This window comes from Etheostoma spectabile, unplaced genomic scaffold, assembly GCF_008692095.1.
Source record: "Etheostoma spectabile isolate EspeVRDwgs_2016 unplaced genomic scaffold, UIUC_Espe_1.0 scaffold505, whole genome shotgun sequence".
Lineage (NCBI taxonomy): Eukaryota > Metazoa > Chordata > Actinopteri > Perciformes > Percidae > Etheostoma > Etheostoma spectabile.
In genome coordinates this window covers 131,716-156,951 of record NW_022605622.1, presented here as the reverse complement: position 1 = coordinate 156,951, position 25,236 = coordinate 131,716, and the positions used below count along the sequence as shown (strand labels likewise).

The 25,236-nt window shown below is 42.6% G+C and overlaps 1 protein-coding gene across 1 annotated transcript in view; it reads left to right on the top strand.

The window, feature by feature from the left end:
- LOC116686854 (pyridoxal kinase) overlaps positions 1-25,236 on the top strand; it is a gene marked incomplete at its 5' end in the record, with an annotated part of 60,378 nt that overhangs the window by 30,171 nt on the left and 4,971 nt on the right. Inside the window, 5 exon segments of the mRNA XM_032511898.1 lie at positions 3,438-3,542; positions 13,047-13,130; positions 14,832-14,866; positions 21,264-21,349; positions 24,877-24,922. Coding sequence (XP_032367789.1) covers positions 3,438-3,542; positions 13,047-13,130; positions 14,832-14,866; positions 21,264-21,349; positions 24,877-24,922 — 356 coding nt within the window.

The window sequence follows — 25,236 nt, the reverse complement described above, 5'->3', positions numbered from 1 at the left end:
GCACCCAACAGGCTTAAACAGGGCAAGTTTTAAACTTCTTTTTATCCTCTAAAGATGCTCGAAATGTCATTACAAATGCCCACCCATGTGCAGTTTTTCCTTCCGAGTGAACACAGCGGATTTGACTGCAGTAGATGTGACGTGTGATGTGTTTCGAGCAGTGTGGACTTCATCAGAAAACAGGAAATAAACACAGGCGTGTGCACTGGCTGAACTAACACATCTGTTATGCCTTTCTTTCACATCTACAGCAGTCAGATTCGCTGTGTTCCCTCAGACTTAACTGTATACAGTTAATAGAGCAATCCAGCTCGAGTTGCTGCTAAAGTAACGCTAACTGCTAACTGGAGCTGCCGTCAGCTAAAACTAGTTAGCTCAGTTGGCCATGCTGCCAGGATTGGTTAGCATGTTAGTTAGCAGTAATTAGCCTGTGTCTATGTTAACATTAACTAGCATGTTAGTTAGCAGTAATTAGCCTCTGTCTATGTTAACATTAACTAGCATGTTAGTTAGCAGTAATTAGCCTCTGTCTATGTTAACATTAACTAGCATGTTAGTTTGCAGTAATTAGCCTGTGCCTATGTTAACATTAACTAGCATGTTAGTTAGCAGTAATTATCCTCTGTCTATGTTAATGTGTACATTCATGTTCAGTAATTAGCCTCTGTCTATGTTAATGTTAACTAGCATGTTAGCAGTAATTAGCCTCTGTCTATGTTAATGTTAACTAGCATGTTAGTTAGCAGTAATTAGCCTGTGCCTATGTTAACATTAACTAGCATGTTAGTTAGCAATAATTAGCCTGTGCCTATGTTAACATTAACTAGCATGTTAGTTAGCAATAATTAGCCTGTGCCTATGTTAACATTAACTAGCCTGTTAGTTAGCAATAATTAGCCTGTGCCTATGTTATCTCCTAACATATACCTATACCTATAATTGAGATTTCTCTTGCACAGCTACCACAAGACTTACAACTTTCAGACTTCACTGGTCTCCATCCAGAGCAACGGGACCTGTTGGTCCAGTTCTTTAACTGTCTATGGTTCAAACTTCAGACCATAACGCTTCCTGTTTTGTTTTTGTTTGTTTTTTTACTGTAGAGATGATGAAATACGATCCATAAAGGCCAGTTTGAGTAGCAGATCAATGTGTTAAAACCCTGCACAGCATTGCATGATAACTAGGCTAAGGCTAGGCAGGACTGTAGTTATTTTATCTTTTTGTCACCATAATGTGCAATTAAACCGTAAAAACACAGCTGTCACGGTACAAACTATCCAAATGTGTTTGCACTGTTTTGATTGGCCAGATGTCGTTTATGTTGCAGCAAAAATTGAGCAATGACATGAATTAGGTGGCTGTGTATTTGCTTGCGGCGGACTTGTCTGTCTGAACCCCGACCTAGACAGAATTCCAGTTAAATCTCAGTTCAATTTAAATCTTTAAAGGACCAAAAAAGACTATTGTAATCCTATATTCGATGCTTCTTATTATTATGGTTGTTGTTATTGGCCCCACGTACTGAGTAGACAGTGACACAGCTGAGACAACGTCCAGATTCCTTAATGAGAAAATTGCATTTGTTCCTGTGACCTTAACATTAAAAAAAAAAACGCCCGAGTTTTAATCGGATCTCGCGTAATGGATCCTCACATTTGCAGATTTATTGAAGCCGAGGATGTAATTCGGCGTGACACGTTGAAGGCGACGTGCATGCATCTGGGAAGCAGAGAGCGGTGGGCTGGCGACGGGGACAAGACAAGGTGACTAGAGAGACGGATAGACGGGACATTTTTGGGGAGGGAAAGATGGAGGGAGGATGAAAGAGAGAGAGAGAGAGAGAGAGCGAGAGAGAGAGCGAGAGAGAGAGCGACAGGACGCAGCAGTGAAACAGCAGCAGGCGCCGGGAATTGCGACAGCAGCTAATGATGACGACAGAAGCGGCTCTTATCTGTAGGGCTGCCTTCATTCTCTCTCTTTCACACACACACACACACACACACACACACACACACACACACACACACACACACACACCACACACACACGCACTCTGACTGCTCATCTCTCTTTCTTAGCCCCTTTGCTTCCTCCCGGCGTGTTGCTTAGCAACCAAACCCCCCCCCCCCCCACACACACACACACACACACACACACACACCACACACACACACACACACACACACACCACACACACACCACCACCACGTGACCCGGCTGTGACTCACCTGGAGCTGCGACGTCATCGGCCTGCAGCAAACGTGTCACACGCAGACATGAGAACGCATGCTTAGCTTATAGCGTTCTGTGCATGCGGCACTTAACGCACTTTTGTGCATCTTCCCAGATACACACAAAAGACACACACTCTCGAGGACACACACACTCTCAAAGACACACACTCTCAGCACACAACAGGGTGTTTGTTTGTAGCTGTGTGTCTGTCCTCGTCCCCTGTGTCTGGCTGACCACATACTGAGGCTGCAGGCTACAATAAGACTGTGTGTGTGTGGGTGTGTGTGTGAGGGTGTGTGGGAGTGAGGGTGTGTGTGTGAGAGAGAGAGAGAGTGTGTGTGGGAGTGAGGTGTGTGTGTGTGTGTGTGTGTGTGTGTGTGTGTGTGTGTGTGTGTGTGTGTGTGTGTGGTGGGAGAGAGAGTGGTGTTGAGAGAGATAGAGTGGTGTGTGTGCGCTGTGTGCGCGTGTGCCGTGTGTTGTGTGTGTGTGAGAGAGAGAGAGTGTGTGTGTGTGTGTGTGTGTGTGTGTGTGTGTGTGTGCTTTAAAGTGCTGTTTTTCTTGGAGTTGTTTTTTTTGTCCACGTTCCACAAAGACTCAGAAGGCTGTTTCATGTCCTGTTGAATTTTTTTTTGTTGCTACGGCGAAACGTCCATCGGGCTGTCCCCTAGAAATAAGGGTCAGGGCGGGGGGGGGGGGTGGGCAGTGTGTAGCCGGCCACCGATGCTGAGGGGCTGGTCAGAGCGGTGGTCGGAGTGCGAGGTGGGAGCGGTGGGGGGTGCAGGTGGAGCCGGCACCGATGCTGAAGGGTTGGTCAGGCCCGGCTGAGGGTTGAGCTCTTATTACCAGCTGATGGACAATTTGGTGGGTTTTGGTATTGTGTGGGCTGTAGAGGTTTGTGTTGTGCTCCGTGGTGGGGGGGGGGTTGGGGGGGGTTGTTGTACTCTGGGGGGGGGGGGGTGGGTTGGTGCTCAGGTTTTGAAGGGAATACAACAGTCTTTTTTTTTTATTGTTTGTACTTGTTTAGTTGTTTTCTTGTCTATGTTTGTGGGTTATTCTGTGATCTGACAATGGTCCAATAAAGGGACTTTTAAAACCCTAACCTCCTCTCCTCCCCCCCTCTCCTCCCTCCTCTCCTCCTCCTCTCCTCCTCCCCCCCTCTCCTCCCTCCCCCCCTCTCCTCCCCCCCTCTCCTCCTGCAGGATATTCCCATTGGAAAGGCCAGGTGTTGACAGCAGACGAGCTCCACGTTCTTTACCAGGGAATCAAACTGAACAACGTGCACCAGTACGACTACGTCTTGACAGGTGAAAACCCTCTTCTATCCTCATCGCCGTGGTTCTGCAGTTCAATTAACCGTTGTCATGCCAACAGGACGTTATGAGGTTGGGATTTTTTAAAACCATCCTGGGGTCAACTTCAGAGCCGCGAGGATGAATCCGTTAGTTGGCGACTGTTAACCCTCGTGTTGTCCTCGGGGTTCAAATTTGACCCGTTTTTGGAAAAAGAAATCCATCAGAAAAGTGTCTTTTTAACCAAATTTTCCCAAAAATAACGTAATAACTTGTTCCACACACACACACACACAAGTAAAATACATGATCAGCCCACTGCTTTCTTTAAATTTGGATGTTTTTGTTCAATTTCGTAGCGTTCAACAAAGCTTTTTTTTTTGTGAAAGACCGTTGAACAAAGTGACTAAAATTTCCCCCAAAAAAAGCTTCGTCAAAATTTAGTTGACGCTTCTTATCAATGTTTTTAACCTTTTCTTACGTTTTTGTCACTTTTTTTTAACACTTTTGAACCTTTTTTCCACGTTCAACATACTTTAACACTAACTTATAACTTTGTGTTACGTTTATTTTTGGAATTTTGTCAATAACTTCTTTATAGGAAATTATACCTATGTGTGGAGTTAGAAAAGCAGAAATTAGGAATTATGAGACTAAATTAAAGAATGGATGTGATTGGTAATCACAAGACTGGATATGTCAACTTTTACTCATACTATTCAACAACACTTCCCATTGTTTTACAATATAAAATAAATAAGACCCAATATAATGAAAGTAGAGATTTGTACTTGCAAAGAGCGTGGGTCAATCATGTTATTTGGGGAATTAAAAGAACATTGATATAGGACAACATGAGGACACATGAGGGGGCACACATGAGGACAACATGAGCAACATGAAGGCCCATGAGGCACAGAGGACAACGTAGACAACATGAGGACAACATGAAGACAACATGAAAGACAACTGAGACAACATTGAAGACAACATGGGGACAACATGAACAACATGACGAAACATGATGGGACAAAATGAGGACAACATGAGGACACCATTAGGACACCACTGAGACAACATAAGTACACTAACAACATGAGAAAACATGAGGAGACACAGGGCGACACAAGTGACGAACATGAGGAACCAAGCACATGGAAACAGAAGACGACATGAGAACAGAGGGCAAAGGAAACGGGCCAACATGAAGCACACATGGGACGAACATGAGGGCCAACAGGACGACATGAGGCAACATGGGAAAACGCATGAGGCAACATGAAGACACATGGGGCAACATGAAAACATAAGGACACACTGGGGAAACATGAAGACAACATGAGAGAACCATGAGGGCAACATGAGGCAACATAAGGGCAACTGGTACAACATGAGGGCAACATGAAGACAAATAGGACACAGTAAGACAACATGTGCGACATGAGCGCATGAAAACATGAGACCCCGCGAGGGCAACATAGACGACATTAGGGCAACATGAGGACGACATTAGGGCAACATGAGGACGACATTGGCAACATAGGACGACATTAGGGCACATTAGTCAACCAAGGACGACCGAGGGCGACAGAGGGCGACACAAGGACGACATTAGGGCAACACGGGCGACCGGACGACACAGACGACACCTAGGGCGACAAACGACACGATGACGACATGAGGACGACATGAGGACGACATTATGTACGACATGAGGGCAACCACGAGGGCACACAGACACCATGAGGACAACATGAGGACAACATGAGGGCAACATGAAGCAACATAAGGACAACATGAAACCACATGAGGGCGACATGACGGACATGAAGACAATGAGGACGACACGAGGGCAACATGAGGACGACATAGGGCACAGCACTTAGGAACTGAGGACGACATTAGGACACATAGAACACATTAGGGCAACATAGCAACTGACACACGTCAGGTCGACACAGGACGACATGCAAGAGGCACACAGAGCACGAGACGACACGAGGGCACACAGGACGACATAGGGCAACACGAGGCACCACGAGGACGCCCACCGAGACGCACAGGACGACATGAAGACTCATTATGTGCAGCACAGAGGCACACAGACAACATGAGGACACATGAGGACAGCACATGAGGCAACAGGAGGACAACAAATGAGGTTAAATGAACTATTGTGATAATCAATTAATCTGTTTGAGTCAAATTCTATGAAAAAAAAAAAGGTTTTCTAACCACAGCTTCTTGAAGTTAAATATGTTCAAGTTTCTTCCCTCCTCTGTGACAGCACACTGAATGTCTTTGTGTTGTGGACAAGACATTTGAGGACGTCTTCTTGGGATTTGGGAAACACTGATCCACATATTTCACCATTTAGTGACATTCATAGACAAATATAGAAAATATAGAAAAAAATCAACAGATTAATCAACAATGAAAATGACCGATAGTTGCCGCCTTAGTTAAACTGGAACAAAGGAATCCTGCATAAATGTTCCCTCCAGTCTCTGTCCTCATCTCTATACATTCGGTAGGGAATTTTGTCCCACTAAACCCAAACCTGAGATCATTAAAGGTGACCTTTGACTCTGTTGTGTACCCAAACCATTGCATGTGTTAAGTTGCAGTAAACTGTGTAAACGCAGCATTCGTTTGCACAAGTTGCTGCCGTTTCCGGACTTTTTTTCAGTAATGTTGTCGACCTTTCGTCCATATTGCTTCACACATGCACAACGGTCACCTGCAGTACACTAGCGCTGCTTTTCGGGTAGTTCAATGGTTAAATAAAGCTTTAAACAGCAGTCAAATAACTAAAGTATTTAATACAGAGAGACAGACACAGAGAAGAGAGAGAGAGAGAGAGAGAGAGAGAGATAAAGTAAGTACATTTTGCTTGTTTAAAAAGATGAGTCTTGAGGTGTTTTTTTAAAAGTTTCTACAGAATCCAAAGCTCTCAAAGCTAAAGGGAGAGAGGTCCCGAGCCTTGGAGCCGTCACAGAAAAAGCTCGATCACCTCTGGTTTTAAGACGGGTTCTGGGACCAGGTCTTGGTCCTCAAGAAGGACCTCAGAGAGAGACCAGGAGTGTGTGTGTGTGGGGGGGGGTGTGGGGGGGCGTGTAACCTGGATCCTGGATGTCAGCGGGAGCCTGACCCTGCAAAGCTCTATAAGTAGTGATTGAAAATTGCAAAATGCACTCTTAAAACCTACTGGAAGCCACTGAAGAGCCTTAAGAACCGGAGTGATGTGGATCTCCTGCTGGTCCCGGACTAAAGTCCCGCTGCTGCATTCTGACCAACTTGCAGTTTGTCCACGGATGATTTGTTGAACCCTTGTGTTGTCCTCGGGTCAAATTTCGACCCGTTTTGGAGAAGAAAAAATAATCTTTATCAGAAAAGTGTCTTCCAACCAAATTTTCAGAAAAATAACGCGGATTGTTCAATGTACAATGACCAGCCCACTGCTTTCTTTAAATGTGGATGTTTTATTCATTTTTTTTTTTTTTTTTTTTGCATTTAAACGCCTTTTTATTTATGAAAGACCATTGAACAAAGAGACTAAAATGTCCCCAAAAAAAAAAAAATTGACAAAAAGCAGCAAAGGTTTTTGAAAAAGACGCCTAGAACCAAAAGTTGCACGAAGACAACACGAGGTGCAATAATCCAAACGTGAAGAAATAAAAGCACGAACAAGCATCTCCATCACTTTTTTTTTTTAGGGACCACAGAATCGGATCTTGGCGATGTTCCTGAATGTGGAAAACAGGAACGAACCACAGATTTCACACGATTGTCAAACACCATAGATTGTTTTTTTTTTTTTTTTTTTTTTTTTTTTTTTTTAAACTTTTATTTTAAATTTTCAATTTTTACGACAACAACAACAACAACAAACATATCAGCTTAGCACAATAAGGAAAATGCATTTGTTAAAATAAAACCAGAAAGAAAAAAAAAAAAAAATTAAATAATAATAAATAAATAAAAAAATATACATAAAAATAAAATAATATAAAAATAAAAAATAAAACCTCTTGCAATACTGTATTACAAAGTCAAAAGTTGAAATCTCAACATGCATCTTGTACATCTTGCGGCTTTCCAAAAAGTTTGTAAATTGTTCCCAACCTTTGTAGAAACTTTGTAGCTTCCCCTTTTTAGCATAATCATTTTTTTCAAGCCAGAAAGTATAGACAGGGTCTTAACCAAGTTTGACAGACGTGCTTCCATAGCTTTCCATGAGAGGCAATACAATGTTTAGCTTGTAGTGACCCATATATACCATCTTCCTACCCGCACTCGACAGTCTTAAGTCTGTTGGAACAAGCCCTAGAATGAACAACTTAGTACGACGGGCAGTCTGTTGGAGCTAATCTCAAGACTCGTTCTATTACCTTTCCCCAGAATTCCTCTTATTGGGCAGGTCCACAGGCAGTGATAAGTGTGCCCTCCTCTAGACCACACTTAGTGCGAGGTCAGGGTTGTTGTATTGAAGCGGTGCATAAAGGGATCATATATGTCGCATAATCCATTTGTACTGTATAGTTTAAATCTGGTATTGATAGTTTGAGTCTGTGCTGTGTGCACACCATTGTCCATTCATCCTCAGAAATTTCTGTATCTATGTCACTGGACCATTTCATTCTCTTTTCATTCATGAAGATTCATTGGAAGTTTTCCACAATTAAGCTATAGTAACCGAACCCTGACCAACGCCATGCATTTTTTAGTACAGCTTTCTTCAAGACTGGACAGCGGTGGTTTGTTTATCCGTTGTTTGTATTTTTTCAAAATAAGCTCTATTTGCAATATTTGAAGAAGGTTCCTTGTATATTGTACACACCCTGTAATTCCTCAAAGCTAACAATACCTTATCTGCATTGTACTGTCCCTAATTTTACTAATTCCTTTCATGCCCATGATTTGAACCCTAAGTCGTTTCTTTCTTCTTTGCTGGAATCGGTGGTTTCCCCAAATGGGGTGAACCCTGACATATCTGGATCATGCCCAAATGTGATGCACTTGTGCCAGACTACGATAGAGTTTTTTACGAAGGTGTTGATGTGGTCTTTAACAGTTGTTTTAATGAATCCGAAAATAAGATAATTTTTAGTGGCAAGGTGGATGTGTTGCGCTTCTATTTCAACCCAGGAATTTTTTGGTTCACTAAGAACCAATGCATGATTGCCTTAATCTGGGCCGCCCAGTATAACATAGAACGTTAGGCACTTGTAGCCCCCTCTATCATAAGGGCAGATAAAGTCGGACATCCAAGTCTTTGGGCGCCTATTATTCCAAATGAAATTAGTTTTAATTCCTTAATTTAGGGAAGAGGTAGGAGGGGACTAAGTGGAATAGATTGAAAAAATACAAGAATTTTGGTAAGATATTCATTTTGATATATTTACACGACAATTAGAGTATATGGAGTCGACCATCTCTTCAGTATTACTGGTTGAAGCTAGGATTGGGTTAATTTTCTGAGACTATATCATGTATTTTGGGGTGACTGTATCCCAAGTACTTAAAGCCCTTGGATGCGTTTGAAATTCGTTCCCCACAGTTGGATTGTTTTCTTCTTTGTCTTCAGAAACTAAATAGCTCGTGGTTTTGTTACTTTATACGAGATTTTTCCCAAAAGTTGCATAGTGTGGAAGAAGGCAGAAGATTGTGTCCAGATTTTTTAAAAAAGAGTATGATTCGTCTGCAAAAAGGGCTAATTCTGTGTTCACAGCTTCCTTTGTTTACTCCACGTACAACAGTGTGATCTAATTGTTAGAGCCAGTGTGTTCTATGGCACTTACAAACAAAGGGGCGACAGTGGGCATCCTTACGTGTTCCTCTGGTAGTTTAAATGGGTTTGACGTCATAGAGTTTTCAGGACTGCGGCATGGGTCTATCGTTATAATACTTCACCCGCTTAAAAATTTTGTCCCAGGCCAATTCTAGGGATATATCAATAAATATGGCATTCCAGCCTATCAAAATGCCTTCTCACAATCCAGGAGAGTAGGCCACATCAGGGTCCATTTTCTATATTAATAAATTTAGGACTCTTCTAAGATTGTGAAAAGCTTGCCTTCCCACCACAATCCATTTTGGTCTTCGCGAATTAACTAGTAGGAATTTCTCTAATCTCCGTCATGCCTTAGCTAATGTTTTCATGTCTGAGTTCAGAAGAGATATGGGTCGGTAGATTCACATTTAGTAGGTGCGTACCAGGTTTTTAAATAGGATGATGCTGTGAGAATGAGGTGTAAGAGGTCTGTTCTAAAGGCCTTCACATATGGAAGTAAGTGGGGAATCAGCATATCTTTAAAGGTCTTATATATTTCAATGGGCCAGCCCATCTGGGCCAGCAGTTTTCCCACTTTGCATAGACATTAGGGCGCTATAAAACTCCTCTAACTCTAATGGTCTCTCCAGAGTTTCCCTGTCTTCATGAGAAAGAGTAGGAAAGTCCAGGGCATCAAGAAAACCATTTAAAGATGTTTTATCAGCTGAAAACTCAGATTTATAAAGTATTTCATAGAATTTCTGAAATGCTTCATTTATTTCCTCTGGGTCTGAAGTTGTTGTTCCATTTGGCTTTTCTACCTCATGTATGGATCTCTCATTCTGTAGGGTTTTAATGCGCCAGGCAAGTAATTTGCCAGCTTTTTCCCCTTGATCGTAGAATTGTTGTTTTAATTTATTTAAATCGTTTAAGGCCTTATTTACTGATTTTATATTATACTGGGCTCTAAGTATGTTTAATCTTTGCTCTACAGCTGGGGTCTTATTAGTTACAATTTGCTCTTCTAGTGTTTTAATTTCTTTTTCAATTTCTAACAGCTTCTTTTTAAATTCTTTAGATTTATAACTGGTATAGCTTAATATTTGCCCTCTGATGTAAGCCTTTAAGGCATCCCATCTGGTTACCGACGAAGTTTCATTTTTGTTGAACTCGAAAAACACATCTATATTTGCCTTAAGGAACTGTACAAACTCAGGATCTTGGAGCCATTTATTATCAAATCTCCATAGGAGGCCCACGGTATTCTTTACCCCCTTGAACTCCAAGGATACTGCTGCATATCCTATTATATGCTGTGTAATAACAACTCTTGACTTGAATATTGAGATATTAGAAATGAGAAAAATAATCAAGTCTGGAATAGGGTATTGTAGTTAGAGTGACATGATTATTCCTCTTATCTGTTTGTCTCCTAATATATCACACAACCCCAGCTCTTCCTGAAATGTGAATTACCCTTCTTGCATGACTATGGAGATGAGTCCTGACCCCTCTCGTGTCCATGGTATATTTAAGCACAGTTGAAATCTCCTCCCATTATAACCCCCCCTCAAGGTTGAATTGTTAAAAATATTCTTTAAAAATCAGGATCATCTTTATTCGGCCATAGACTTAACTAAATAGATAATTTCCAAATAGTTTGCCCTGTAGAATTAATATCTGCCCCAGGGTCCATATATGGAGATTATCTGATTGGAATAGATTTGTGAATTAAGATAGCTACTCCTCTAGCCTGAGAGGAGAAGTTAGCAGCAAACACTGTCCCTGCCACCTTCCTACCTAGGACTTCAGTGGAGACTATGGGTTTCCTGTAAATATTTCTAGAGCCCAAGTGTTTTAGTCTAGTTACTTTTCTTATACTGCTTCTGTGTCTACCAAACTGCCTAACGCCTATGCCTTTTTTGCTTGACATTTAACCTGGTTATCCCAGTGGGACTTGATGACTATTTGTGAGTTACGGTCTCGACGACAAGTGTGATGGTGTACTGGGTATGAAGGGGCAGAGGAGAGGGAAATGCATAAAAAATAACAAGAATAAACAAAGTGACTATACACATAAAATAATGAAAACCCACACAAGAACCACACGAAAACATTCTGCTAGAACATGCAAAATGTTGAACAGGTAACATCCGCCTACTGACTGCCTACTTTACAGTCTAAGCTAAGTAAATCCAGCTTCCAACAGCTCCTGTTTAGGAGCAAGAACAAGTCTAATTAACTAAATTGACCACCTTTAGTCTCTGTGTATTCAAATAGTAGCAGTAATAATACCACCCCTTTATGTTGGGACAAAAAAGAACGTTTTTAGAATATGCTATAGCCAATGATACGTGTAAGGTTAATCTTGAAATGGTTCTGAAAGCAAATAGGTTACTCAGTGCCAGCATGCCTCATTTAGTTAGTCGGTGACACCCTTTAAGGCGAGAGACAACATAATAATATTAGGCCCAATTAAATTAGCCAGTATTCTTTTCTTTTTCTTACTTGTAAACATCTTTCCAATCGAGTCAGGCTCCTGTACTGGATGATAAGTAGCCTAACCAGTTCTGTTTCATGGCTATTGCAAGTTTGCATCTATATCATACATCACCCTGACTCGGAAATAGATTCAACGCCAATACTGTGAAGAAACTCTCCACTTCTCTGGGCGTCTGGAAGAGATGACTTTGCCTTGGTATGTCACCCGAAGCTTGGGGTATGAAGACCATCCCTATTCCCTTGGGTGTAGAATTTTTCACCCAGCGTAGTAGGCGTTCCGTTCGCTTTGCACGTCGGCTGAAAGTCCGAGAAAAGTTTCACCCTGTCGGTGTTGTACATAATCGTCGTCTTTCTTCCGCGCCGCATTCATAACTCTCACTTATCCTTGAAGTTTCAGGAATTTTGCTATCAGTGGTCTCGGGCGTTCATTGTCCTGCTTCTGCTCTTGCCTGACTGCTAGCGGGTGGATAACTGCAATGCGGTGAGCTCGCTCGATCCGCAGCGGATAGGGAAGTTCTCAGTCCCAGACGTCGATGAACCAATTCTCCAGAAAGGATTCAGGATCAGCACCCTCCACCTTTTCTTCCAATCCAATGATGCGTAGATTAGAACGGCGTGAGCGGTTCTCAAGGTCGTCATTCTTTTCCGTAAGTTGTTTCACTTTAGCTTCCAGCTCTGACACCGTAGCTGTTAACTGTGCTGTTACATCCTCCGTGTCTCCTATGCGCTGTTCAGCTGCGGTTATCCGGCATTTCATAGCATCCAAATCCGATCTAATGTGGGCTATGCCATCAATAACTTCCCCGTGGCGCGCTAATGTTTCATTCTTGAGAAGAGCGATGGCCTCTAACACAGCATCTTGATTATGGATATCCCTTCGGCCACCGTTTGTTGCGTCCGTCCTCTCGCTATCCTCCACTGAAGAGGCTGCAAGTCCGGAGCTAGCAAGAAGTTTGTCATTTGGCGGAGTTTTTGTCGGCTCGTTAGGATGGTTGTCGGATTTAGTTTTGCCCTTTCTTGCGCCTGACATAGTTAACCTTACTTTTAAACGTCTAAGCGTTCTTTTGGAGTTCGTTGTATGGAGTTTTAAGAGAGTAGAGTGTATAAGTAGTACAGAGACTAAAAAGCAGCGTCTGACTATCTCGCCGCCATTACCGGAAGTCCACATAGATTGTTTTTAAAATGACACCCGGATTTCACACAACGTTGCAGTCATTAAAGTCTTGTTTTGATGTTGTGTTCAGGGTACACCCGAGACACCTCCTTCTTGGAGATGGTGGTGGACATTGTCCAGGAGCTGAAGAGAGCCAACCCCAACCTGGTGTACGGTGAGTTACCACATGCTTTCATTTAGTCCACAAGTCTGTTTTTTTTTTTTTTTTAAATAAAACTAACCTGTTTTGTTGATGTCCCTTTTCTGCATTTTACGTACGTTATAAAACACAAGAAATAAATGCATCTTCCGTTGTTTATTCCTCCCAAAATTGTGTCTTTTTAGATAAAAACACAGATGTTGCCAAAGTTTTCCTTTATGAACATAATTTGAAAATTTGACGTAATACATTGAAAATGCTTAAAATCGCAATAATATTGTATCGCGACATAAGCATCGTGAGGAGATCGTATCCTGATGCAGGTCCACAGTCTGTGGTGTCCACAGTCTGTGGTGTCCTCAGGTCCACAGTCTGTGGTATCCTCAGGTCCACAGTCTGTGGTACAGTCTGTGGTGTCTTCAGGTTCACAGTCTGTGGTGTCCTCAGGTCCACAGTCTGTGGTGTCCTCAGGTCCACAGTCTGTGGTGTCCTCAGGTCCATAGTATGTGGTACAGTCTGTGGTGTCCTCAGGTCCATAGTCTGTGGTGTCCTCAGGTCCACAGTCTGTGGTGTCCTCAGGTCCACAGTCTGTGGTACAGTCTGTGGTGTCCTCAGGTCTCCAGTCTGTGGTGTCCTCAGGTCCACAGTCTGTGGTGTCCTCAGGTGGTCAGGTAGAGCACTCTACAGTCTGTGGTGTCCTCAGGTCCACAGTCTGTGATACAATCTGTGGTGTCCTCAGGTCCACAGTCTGTGGTGTCCTCAGGTCCACAGGCAGATCGGAGGGTCTGGGTTGAGGTCTGTGGGGTGAGAAGTTCCTTGAGGTGGTGGGGGGGGGGCTTCACCGTGGATGCACTGATGGGTAAGGAGGGAGACCTTGTACTCGATCCTGAGTGAGACAGTAAGCCAGTGGAGGGATTTGAGGATGGGGGTGACGTGGTCATGTTTGTGGACCCTCAACAGGATCCTAGCATGTACTGCAGCCTCTGAAGGCTTTTCTCAGGGATCCCAGTGAGGAGCGCCATGCAGTAGTCCAGCCTGACGTGATCTCAGAGAAGATCCAGTTCCTATTGTGGGCAAAGATAGGATAGAAGGGAGACGTCTCACTCTGGAGCTAAAACAGAGACCTGAACCCACAGGGTGAACACAGGATCTGCAGCAATGTGCAACAAAAATATGGTGTTTTTAGAAAATGAAACCATGTAAAACCTATTCTGGTTCAACCTCAAAATACAATATATACAATTTTGAGCCTGAAAAGGAGCATAATATGGGCGCTTAAATGACCAAACATTTAATTTATTAACAATAAAAAGATTATTTGATAATATAAATAATGTGTTAGTTGCTATAAGATAGCACTCTGTAAAAACTCAAATCAAGTTAACCCTCGTCAGGTGCTCTTAATGACATAAGGAAAACAACCAATCAGAACCGAGAAGTCTCTAATTAGTGTCTATGCTCCATTGACTATTACTTACAAATGAATAGATTCAAGTTGAACCCTAACGAAGAAGCACTAGCCTTTAAATCATCCTTTTCAAAGCCAATTAAGACGTAAAAAAATTCTCTGTCCACATGCTGGCCTGGTTGTGTTACATCTCCAGATCCAGTTCCATGCCCCCCCCATAGCCGCAGTATTTATGTGATGTGGTGGTTTTCGGAGCTTTACTGGTCTGTGTTGGGGGTCTGACTCTGGATGTGGTTTTCTCATTTCAGTGTGTGACCCCGTCCTCGGTGACCATGGATCTATGGTGAGATTATCGCCACTTTGGTGCTCTGTGTCCTCTATGTGCAGCTATATGTGTGTGTGTGTGTGTGTGTGTGTGTGTGTGTGTGTGTGCTGTGTGTGCATGTGTGTGTGTTGGTCGGGTTAACGTCTGTTTTTATTAATAGATTTTTAACGAGGATTATTGTACCTTTACTGTGGGTGGGAGGGATTTTGTGTGTGGTGCGTGCTAGTGTTGTGTGTGTGTGTGTTGTGTGGTGTTGTGTGTGTGTGTGTGGTGTGTGTTGTGTGTGTGTGTGGTGTGTGTTTGTGTGTGTGTGTGTGTGTGTGTGTGTGTGTGTGTGTGTGTGTGTGTGTGTGTGTGTGTGTGTGTGTGGTGTGCGTGCGTGCTGGCGTGCGTGCGTTGCGTGCGTGCGTGCGTGCGTGCGTGCGTGCGTGCGTATGAGGGCCGTTAGGGACTTAATTCAGAATTACCTCTCACGAACACAGTGAAATGCTCTTACATACACTACTGAAACACTCTCACATAAACAAGTAGAGGATAATTCGCTCATACACACTACTGAAACGCTCTCATACACACTACTGAAACGCTCTCACATACACTACTGAAACGCTCTCACATACACTACTGAAACGCTCTCATATACTACTGAAACGCTCTCACACACACTACTGAAACGCTCTCACATACACTACTGAAACGCTCTCACATACACTACTGAAACGCTCTCACACACACTACTGAAACGCTCTCACATACACTACTGAAACGCTCTCATACACACTACTGAAACGCTCTCATATACACTACTGAAACGCTTTCACACATATAAGTGAAACGCTCCTGAAGCGTATTGAACAGTGTTATTACAGGTGTATCAGTATACAACCAAAGGATTGAGAGACTATGGGCAGAACTCAATAGATTAGATAGTGCATCTAAACACTTTATACATTTCTTTAACTTCATAGAGGAACAGTGTGTACTGGAATCAGTGAATAAACAACATGTATTTTGTCTGCATTATGTTTATTTTAGGATTGAAAGAACAGTAAAATTCATCAATCAATCAATCAATCAATCAATCAATCAATCAATGGAACAACCATGCCCTCTCCACACAAGGAGGGCAGACACCTCTCCAGCTGTGGCATTCAAGTGTCAATAATAATGAAAGGAATCCATACAGCATTTTTGATGCAGATAACTGCTATGCCATTGATAAAGAAGGGCCATTACCTGAACTTAAAACCAATAATAATGTTGTAATTCCAGACATAGATTAAACAATTAATGAGACCACAATGAACATTATTCAACAAGTGAATCCACTTGAAAATGATGGGAATCATGGAATAGATGTTTTTTCTTCACTTCACAAACAGAGAAAGCAAGACACAGACAGAATTTTTTTTCAGAGCATGACATGTTCACACCCTGCCAAACCCATACGTGTTTCAACAATGTGTTTGACAAGAAGTCAAACTTTTCCTTGAACAGTTGGTAAGACACATGTAGTGGCAAATTGATGCAGTTAAAACGTGTTGGCAAGAGGGAACGTTGACGTAGTGAAGTCATCAAATCCTTTTAATGAATTGGATGGAAGGAGTTGGGGAAAAGCCGATAGGTGGTACCACAGATGCTCCCACTTGTGAAGGCCATATCTTCTCTAGTGTGGATGGCCCTTCTTCTGTAAAAACAAAATTATCATCAGTGTAATTGGTCCAATTAATGTGTATGTGAATCATCTCTAAAGCAATTAACATCAGCTCATACTGAATAAATGTCCACTAAGAGTATTTCCACGTCCAAAAACCAAGCGTCTAAATCTAATGCCTCTTATTGCAATGGATTTATAACAGGTCTTTCACTATCAACATCACAGGTTCTTTGTAATAATGTTAAGACTACAAAGATAATAAAATAAATATGATACCAAAAAAAGATGCAGCAGTTTATTGACCTTAAACAATTACCTTCTGCATCTTGGAGATAATTCCTACAGAAGTCTTGTTGCTCCTTTCTGGAGTGAGATGAATGCTAAAACAATCCTCCACCCGGTCAGCAGTAAGTGTGTTTGGCTCATAGCAGAACAGGTCGAAGCTGTCTGGATCTCGTCATATTTGGTCCAGAACCCCAAAGTTTACAGTCCTCACAGAATCTGTAAAAACAACATGGAAAATTGTACAATCCATAATTCAATTGTACATTGTCATGGTCCCTTGGTTTTATACAAACAATAGTTTGTAAGCTAGTCTTACACCTTGTCGGTCAATTAATAGCACTTATTTACATGATTTCCTCTCTGCTCAATGAATCTTACATGAAAAACCACAATCTGCCCAGACACCTTAGCTACTGTAGGCTGTGACAGGGCATGGAAGATCATAATTTGTCCACTGAGGTGTATATATGAAAATATTATGTATAATCAGTATTTTTTTCTAAAGTACTTGACTTAAAACTGCAATACTGATAAGTTCAAGTAACAACCAATATGGCCAAATAACAACAGTAGATTATGTTTGTTGCACAGCAGTGCAGAAATTACATAACATAAAGGTGAGCTTTAGTTACATTTCAAGGGTAAAAACTTGTTTAGCTGCAGCTGCTCTTACACAGCAGTTACATTTTTAAAGTAAAAACAGCGGATTTCACTACCTGCTGATGCACCACCACGTGACTCACATTGCCGTATGTAGCAGCCACGCTACAAACGATCCTAATTTAGCTGGCACCTACATGCACCTATTCACCAGTGTACCTATCTGGCCCCCTGCAGACATACTTCAAGTTTGCAGTAAGCTGAGACTCTGGTGTAGTGGAGGCACAAACAGCCAACTGTTTGTACTCACTATCTTGCCTTGTTGCTTTACGTTGGATTAACAATATTAGAAGAAAAAAAACTATTTATAATTACCTTTTCCTCCTTGTGACTGATGTCCAAAGTTGCGCTTGGTAACGCGGAGCAGACTCTCTCCGGACTGGACTCCACAGCTGGCAGTGTGACGCTGCTGTGCTGTCCGGGGGGGGAAAGCGACGCTATGTGACAGTCCAGTGTGTCGCGGCTGAAGTTGCAACGGTCTGTTGTTGCCCGACGTTGCATTGGCGAGGTTCTGATGGTCTCCGTTGACGCCAGTACAGTCGAAGTAACGCTGCGGCCTCTCAGTTAAGCTGCTTGCAGGTGTTTGGGGACATTTGTGTTTGCAAACAACGTGGCTGGCGAACAACAAGCGAATCGCGCTGTGAATTCCTGTGAATTGCGCATTTTCGTTGACGGAGCCCTTCCTTTTTTACTGAAACACCTTCCTTTTTCACTGAAATGCCTTCCGGTTTTACTGAAACACCTCTCACACACTATAGTGAAATCCTTTCACACATTATAGTGAAATATTATATACATACAGTACATAAGTATATATATACATATATACTTATTATATATATAGCCTACATATTATATATATATGTATATATGTATATATATATACACATGCACATTTAAATAATATATATATATATATATATATATATTATATATATATATATATATATATATATATATATATATAATATGCATACATGTGTCCCATAGGGAGGCCATTCCTCCAACTTTAGGCTGGACAGCCCTGCTGTCCCACCAGGCTGGCAATCGAGCTCTCAGCAACAGAGAACATAACGTTAACGTTGGTTGTTGGGCTGAAATTCTGCAAATGCTCATACTTATTATATGTATAGGCAAAGCCTATACATCTGAAACCGAATTTGCTGTATTTTTTACCCTTTATCTTTCCAGATACAAACATTAAGGACAGTTTCTGTATGATGTTTATTAGACCTATGTAATCTAAATTGGAAGACACATTGTCATGAGCTGTATCTTGTACATTTATTATTATCTGTGGGGTATGTGTATGCACCTTTTTTCAATCTGGTAGGAAAGATGTGATATTCCTTTTATTTGTCTCACAATGGAAATTTCCAATGTTACAGCAGCAAAAGATAGAGGAAAAAAACAGTAACCTAGGAATAATAAAAAATATTAAAACGCTATGTACAAGGGAAAAAAAGTAAGAATTCACAAACAACAGATAACACAAATTGTAGCAGCAGCCATCTGCACATGGGCAATAGATTGCACAGTGAATATGGAATGGTATTGCACAATAATTATTGCACAGTTACAAATTAAAATTCTCGTTATCAATAATAATAATGAATGAATATATTCATTCATTATTATCATTGATGACAAGAATTTTAACGTATTAAAATTTAAAACGGGATCATACCAAACAAATATCTGTTAGCGTGTCCCTGTGAATGCAAAGTGTCCTCCTTTTTTTATCGTGGCCACCCTAGTGACCCGGTGGAAGCAGCATTAAAACATTAAATAAAACACAAAAACTCTCTTAAACAACATTGTTAGAAAAGGCAGGACTTCAGAGAGTTACAGTGAAAAAATAAGAACGAACAAAAAGAAAATAAAAGTTAAAAAATAAAAACAAACTCAAAGGGTGGAGTAACGTAACAGGCAGAATGCATCTTTTGTGCATGCGTACTAGGCTACTGATCATCTTAATGTACATATAAAAGCGTTTTCCATGTATGTATAGGGTTCAGTGTATGAGCGTTTCAGTAGTGGTATGAGAGCGTTTCAGTAGTGTGTATGAGAGCGTTTCAGTAGGGTGTAATGAGAGCGTTTCAGTAGTGTATATGAGAGCGTTTCATCAGTAGTATATATGAGAGCGTTTCAGTAGTGTAATGAGAGCGTTTCATAGTGTGTGTGAAGCGTTTCAGTAGTGTATATGAGAGCGTTTCAGAGTTTGTATGGAGCGTTTCAGTAGTGTGTATGAGAGCGTTTCAGTAGTGTATGAGCGTTTCAGTAGTGTTATGAGAGCGTTTCAGTAGTGTATATGAAGCGTTTCAGTAGTGTTTGTGAGAGCGTTTTCAGTAGTGTATTGAGAGCGTTTCAGTAGTGTATGAGAGCGTTTCAGTAGTGTATTGAGAGCGTTTCAGTAGTGTGTGGTGAGAGCGTTCAGTAGTGTGTGTTAGTAGCGTTTCAGTAGTGTATTGAGTAGTCGTTTCATAGTGTATGTTGGAGCGTTCAGTAGTGTGTAGGAGCGTTTCAGTAGTGTGTGAGAGCGTTTCGTAGTTGTGTGAGAGCGTTCAGTAGTGTTGTAGTGAGAGCGTCAGTAGTGTGTATGGAAGCGTTCAGTGTGTATGTAGAGCGTTTCAGTATGTATATGTGAAGCGTTTCAGTAGTGTGTATGAGACGGTTTCCAGTCGTGTATGTGAGAGCGTTTCAGTAGTGTGTTGAGATCGTTCGTAGTGTGTATGAGCGAATTATCCTCTACTTGTTTATTTGATGTGTTTCAGTAGTGTATGTAAGAGCATTTCACATGTGTTCGTGAAGAGGTAATTCTGAATAAGTCCCTAACGCCCCTCATACGGCGTGGTGCGTGCGTGCGTGCGTGCTTCGTGCGTGCTGTCTTGCGTGCGTGCGTGTGGTTTGCGTGTGTCTGTTGCGTGTGTGCGTGTGTGTCTTTGTGAACGTCTGTTGTTGTATTATTAGATAGTTTTTAACAGGATTATTGTGCCTTTACTGTGTTGGGGGATTTAGTGTGTGTGTGTGTGTGTGTGTGTGTGTTTGTGTGTGTCGTGTGCGTGTTTGTGTGTGTGTGGTGTTGTGTGTGGTGTGTGTGCGTGTGCGTGTCTTTTTTAACGTCTGTTGTTATTAGATAGATTTTTAACGAGGATTATTGTACCTTTACTGTGTGTGGGAGGGATTTTGTGTGTGTGTGCGTGCTAGTGTGTGTGTGTGTGTGTGTGTCTGTGGGCGTGTGTCTGTGTGTGTGTGCGTGTGTGTGTGTGTGCGTGCGTGTGTTTGTCTGTGTTAACGCTGTTGTTATTGAAGATAGTTTTAACGAGGATTATTGTACCTTTACTGTGTGTGAGGATTTTGTGTGTGGCGTGCTAGTGTGGTGTGGTGTGTGTGTGTGTGTGTGTTGCGTGCTGTGCTTGTGGTTTGCGTGGGTCTGTGCGTGTGTGTGTGTTTTTGGCGTGTTGTGCTTTGTGAACGTCTGTTGTTGTTATTATTAGACAGTTTTTAACAAGGATTATTGTGCCTTTACTGTGTGTGGGAGGGATTTAGTGTGTGTGTGTGTGTGTGTGTGTGTGTGTGTGTGTGTGCGCACGCGCTCTGGGGGTGTGTTGCAAGGCTCAGCAATAGATGGATTATTGTGATCTGACAGAACTGCGTGTGTGTACAGTATATATTACATATATATTACATATATATTGCATATATGTTGCATATTTGCATTTCCGTAGATTAATCCTATATTCTGACAATGCACACTTATCATTTATGTGTGTGTAGTCCTCCTGACAGAGCTATATTTCTGTGTTTTCCCAGTACGTTCCTCAAAACCTGTACCCGGTCTACAAGAACAAGGTGGTCCCTGTGGCTGACATCATCACCCCGAACCAGTTTGAGGCCGAGTGAGTCCACGTGTCTTTTTGCAGATTTGCGTTGACGTAAATCAAAATAACTCTAGCGTGACATTCCTGTAATGGTCCAATTCTTCTGCCTCCATGTTCCTGCTCGACACCCTCTGCTACGATTCTCCCTGTCTCTGTCTGTCTCTCTGTCTCTCTCTTTCTCTCTCTGTCTCTCTTACTCTCTCTCTCTCTTTCTCTCTCTGTCTCTCTTACTCTCTCTCTCTCTTTCTCTCTCTGTCTCTCTTACTCTCTCTGTCTCTCTCTCTCTGTCTGTCTGTCTGTCTGTCTCTTTCTCTCTCTGTCTCTCTCTCTCTGTCTGTCTCTCTCTCTGTCCTCTCCTCTCTCTCGTCTCTGTCTCTGCTGTCCTCCTCTTCTCTCTCTGTCTCTCTCTCTGTCTGTCTCTCTCGTCTGTCTCTCTCTCTCTCCTCGTCTCTCTCTCTCTGTCCTCTCTCCTCTCGTCTCTGTCTCTCTCTCTGTCTCTCCTCCTCTTCTCTTCTCTGATCTCCTCTGTCTCTGCTCTCTCTCTGTCTCCCGTCCTGGTCCTCTGTCTGTCTATCTCCTGTCTCTCATCTGTCTCTCTCTCTCTCTCTCTCTCTGTCTCTCTGTCTGGTCTCTCTCTGTCGCTCTACTCCTGCTCTCTCTCTCTCTCTCCTCTCTCCTCTCTCCTCTCTCTCCCGCTCTCCTCCCCTCCTCTCTCGTCCTGTCATCTCTCTCCTCTCCCTGCTCTCTCGTCTCTCTCTCTCACCTCTTCTCTCCTCCTCTCTCCTCTCCACTGCGTCTCCTCTCTGTCTCCTCGTCTCTCTCGCTCTCTCTCGCCTGTCCCTCCGCTCTGCTCTCTGTCTCTCTGTGTCTGTCTTCTCTTCTTCTCTTCCTGTCTCCTGTCTCTGTCTCTCCTCTCTCTCTCGTCCTGGTCTCTGTCTCTGTCTCTGTTCTGTCTCTCTGCTCTGTCTCTCTGGTCCCCTCTCTCCCTCCTGTCCATCTCTCTCTCTCTCTCTCTCTCTGTCTCTCTCTCTCTCTGTCCTCTCATCTGTCTCTCTGTCTCCTCGCCTCTCTCCCTCACTCTGTCCCTCTCTGCTCCCTGTCCACTCCTTCTCTCTCGTCTCCTCTGTCTCTCTCCTCTCGCTCTCTCTGTCTGTCCTCTGCTCTGCTCTGTCTCTCTCCCCCTCCTCTCCCCTCTCGTCTCTGTCTCTGTCTCTCTCCTCTCTCTCTTGGTCTTTTCTGTCTCTCACCACTTACTCCATCCTCGTCTGTCCTCTGTCTCCTGCCTCCTCTCTCTTTCTCCTCTGTCCTCTCTTTGTCTTCTCTCTCTGGGTCCTCTGTCCTCTCTCGGGTCCTTCCCTCTGTGATCTGTCTCTCTCCTCTCGCTCTCTCCTCTCCCTGCTGTCTCTCCCGCCGCGTCAATCCTGCTCCTCGCCTCTCTCATCCTCTCTCGTCGCTCCACTCTCCCTGTCCTTCTCTCCTCCTCCGCTCTGTCTGCTGTCTCTCTCCTCTGTCTGCCCCCCTCGTGGGTCCTTCTCCTCTGCTCCTCTCTCTCGCTCTCTCTCGTGTCTCTCTTGTCTCTCTCTCGGGGCTGTCTCTCCTAGTCCTGTCTCTCTTCGTTGTCTCCCCTCTCCCCCCTCTCTCTGTCTCATGTCTCCTCGCACCCTCTCTCATTTTCTGTCCTCTGGGTCGTCGGTCCCGTTCTGTCTGAATGGTCTCCATACTCCTCTCTCCCTCTCTCCCCTCGTCTCTCGCGTCTTCTCTCTCTCATCCTCTCCTGATCTTCTGGGTCCTCTTCTCTGTCTCTCCTGTCTCTTCTGTCTCTCTCTGTCTCTGGGCGCTCTCTCTGTGTCCTCCCGCTGGTCTCTCCTTGTCCTGTCTGCGTCTCCTCATCTGTCTCTCTCCTGCTCTCCGCCTGCTCTCTGTCTCTCTGTCTGTCTCGGGTCTGTCATCCTCTGGTCCATCTCTCGGTCTCTCTCTCTGTCTGTCTCCTCGTCTGTTCTCTCTGCCTGTCCTCCTGCTCCTCTTGTCCTCTCTGTCCCTGTCCTCTCTCCCTGGTCCTTCTCTTCTCTGTCTTTGTCCTGTCTCTCTCTGGTCCTCTCTGTCCCTGGTCCCGTCCTCACTCGGTCTGCCTCCGTCTGTCCTGTCTGTCTTCTCTCATCTTTCTCTCCGCCATCTTCTTCAAGGTAAACATACTTATAGTTTAAATGTCCTACACCCCGGTGAGTAACGGAGTAGCAGAGCGTTAGCGAGCTCCATATTTTATGTAATACCACTCATGCATGTTATCTAATATCTAACACCTTCGTTTAGACTTAGAGGGTCCAGGTTTTTGGGAAAGATTTAACCCAAAATACGCCTAAGTGTAGCTCCCCTCTAATCCCCGGTGTTGTCTTACCGTAGACCGTGACCTCGTTGTCCTTCCGGGTCAAAATATCTATGCTTTTGAAACTTTAAAAAACATTTTTTGTCCAACTTGTGTTTCCATTTAATTTATATGACATTATAAAGGAAAAAAAAAATTGTAAAAAATAAAAAAAAATAAAAATAAAAGCCAAAATTATGAATTATTTTGCCTGAAAGTTAAGATCAGACGACGTATAGTCAGGAAAATTCAAATGCTATGAAACTGAATAAAAACGGCCCAAATTCAACGAAAGCAAGCATTAAATTTACCACAGATTTTCCCATGTATCCGTGTTATTTTTGGGGCGTTTCGGTGGAAATTTTAACCCCGAAGACAACACAAGAGTTAAAGTCTAAAGTGCAAAACAATCACACATACACACCGGAAAGTTACAGTATGTAATCTTTCTTTAGGTTTTTTAAATGCCAGTTAAAAAGTTTAAAAACTTTCAATACTGTGTGAATATATCTGAACATAGTCTTGTTGAAATTGTTATGTTTTTTATGCTTTTTCATGGCTGCACATTCAGATCAAATGGAAATATACAGGATCCTTTACTACACAATTTCCCATTTTTATATATATATATATATATGGTAGATTTGGATGACAATTAAGATTTTAAATAAGGTTCTGAGGGGTTCAGCAGTGATTGATTTCAGTGTCTCTGTCTCTGGTATTCTTTAGATATCACTATATAATGTTTAGTTTCAATGATTTTAATAATTCCCATTGTGGAACAGCCAGATATGAGAAGTTTTCCATCTTTTTTTGCTGCTTTTTTTCTTGCTTTCATAGACTACATGTCTGCATTTATGAAAAATAATAACATCTAGAGACAACTCAGTTGTCTCTGCAGCTTCCTTGTCAAGTTACGCCCCCTAGTGGTGTTTCTGTGTGCCAGCAGAACCAGTTTGAAGGTTTTTTGGTTTATTTTGCCCTTTTTTGCGTGTGTGCGTGTACATCTTCATCCAAAAACCACCTGAGTAGCATTACGATTTTAAAGGTTTCAGTAGTGAGTCTTCTCTCGGACTTTTTTTTGACTTTTTAAAATGGGAATTTCTGTGTTTTAATTGTCTATTAACTTCATTATCAGTGCGATATTATAACATCGTGGTGATTTTGTTTGCTTGTGTTTTAGATTATTGACGGGGAAGAACATCAGCACAGAGAAAGACGCTGTAGAGGTAAACAACCACACACTATATTATATAATCCCTCTGTTCTTTTCTTGCACAGTTCCTTTGTCGAGGTATTATCACTGCTTGTTGTTTCTGGCTTCATATGCTTACTGCTGACTAAATGCATGCCCCAGTATCTCACTCACTCAGAGGCGGACTTACCAATTAGGCAAAGGTCGGTAATTGCCTCGGGCCCCGAGCTACCGAGGGCCCCGTAAAACGCCTCATCAACTCATGGTTACGATTTGTTGTCTTACTTTTCACCAATTAATTACATCTCTAAACATTGATACGCTAAAGTGCTATCCGATTGTTTAATT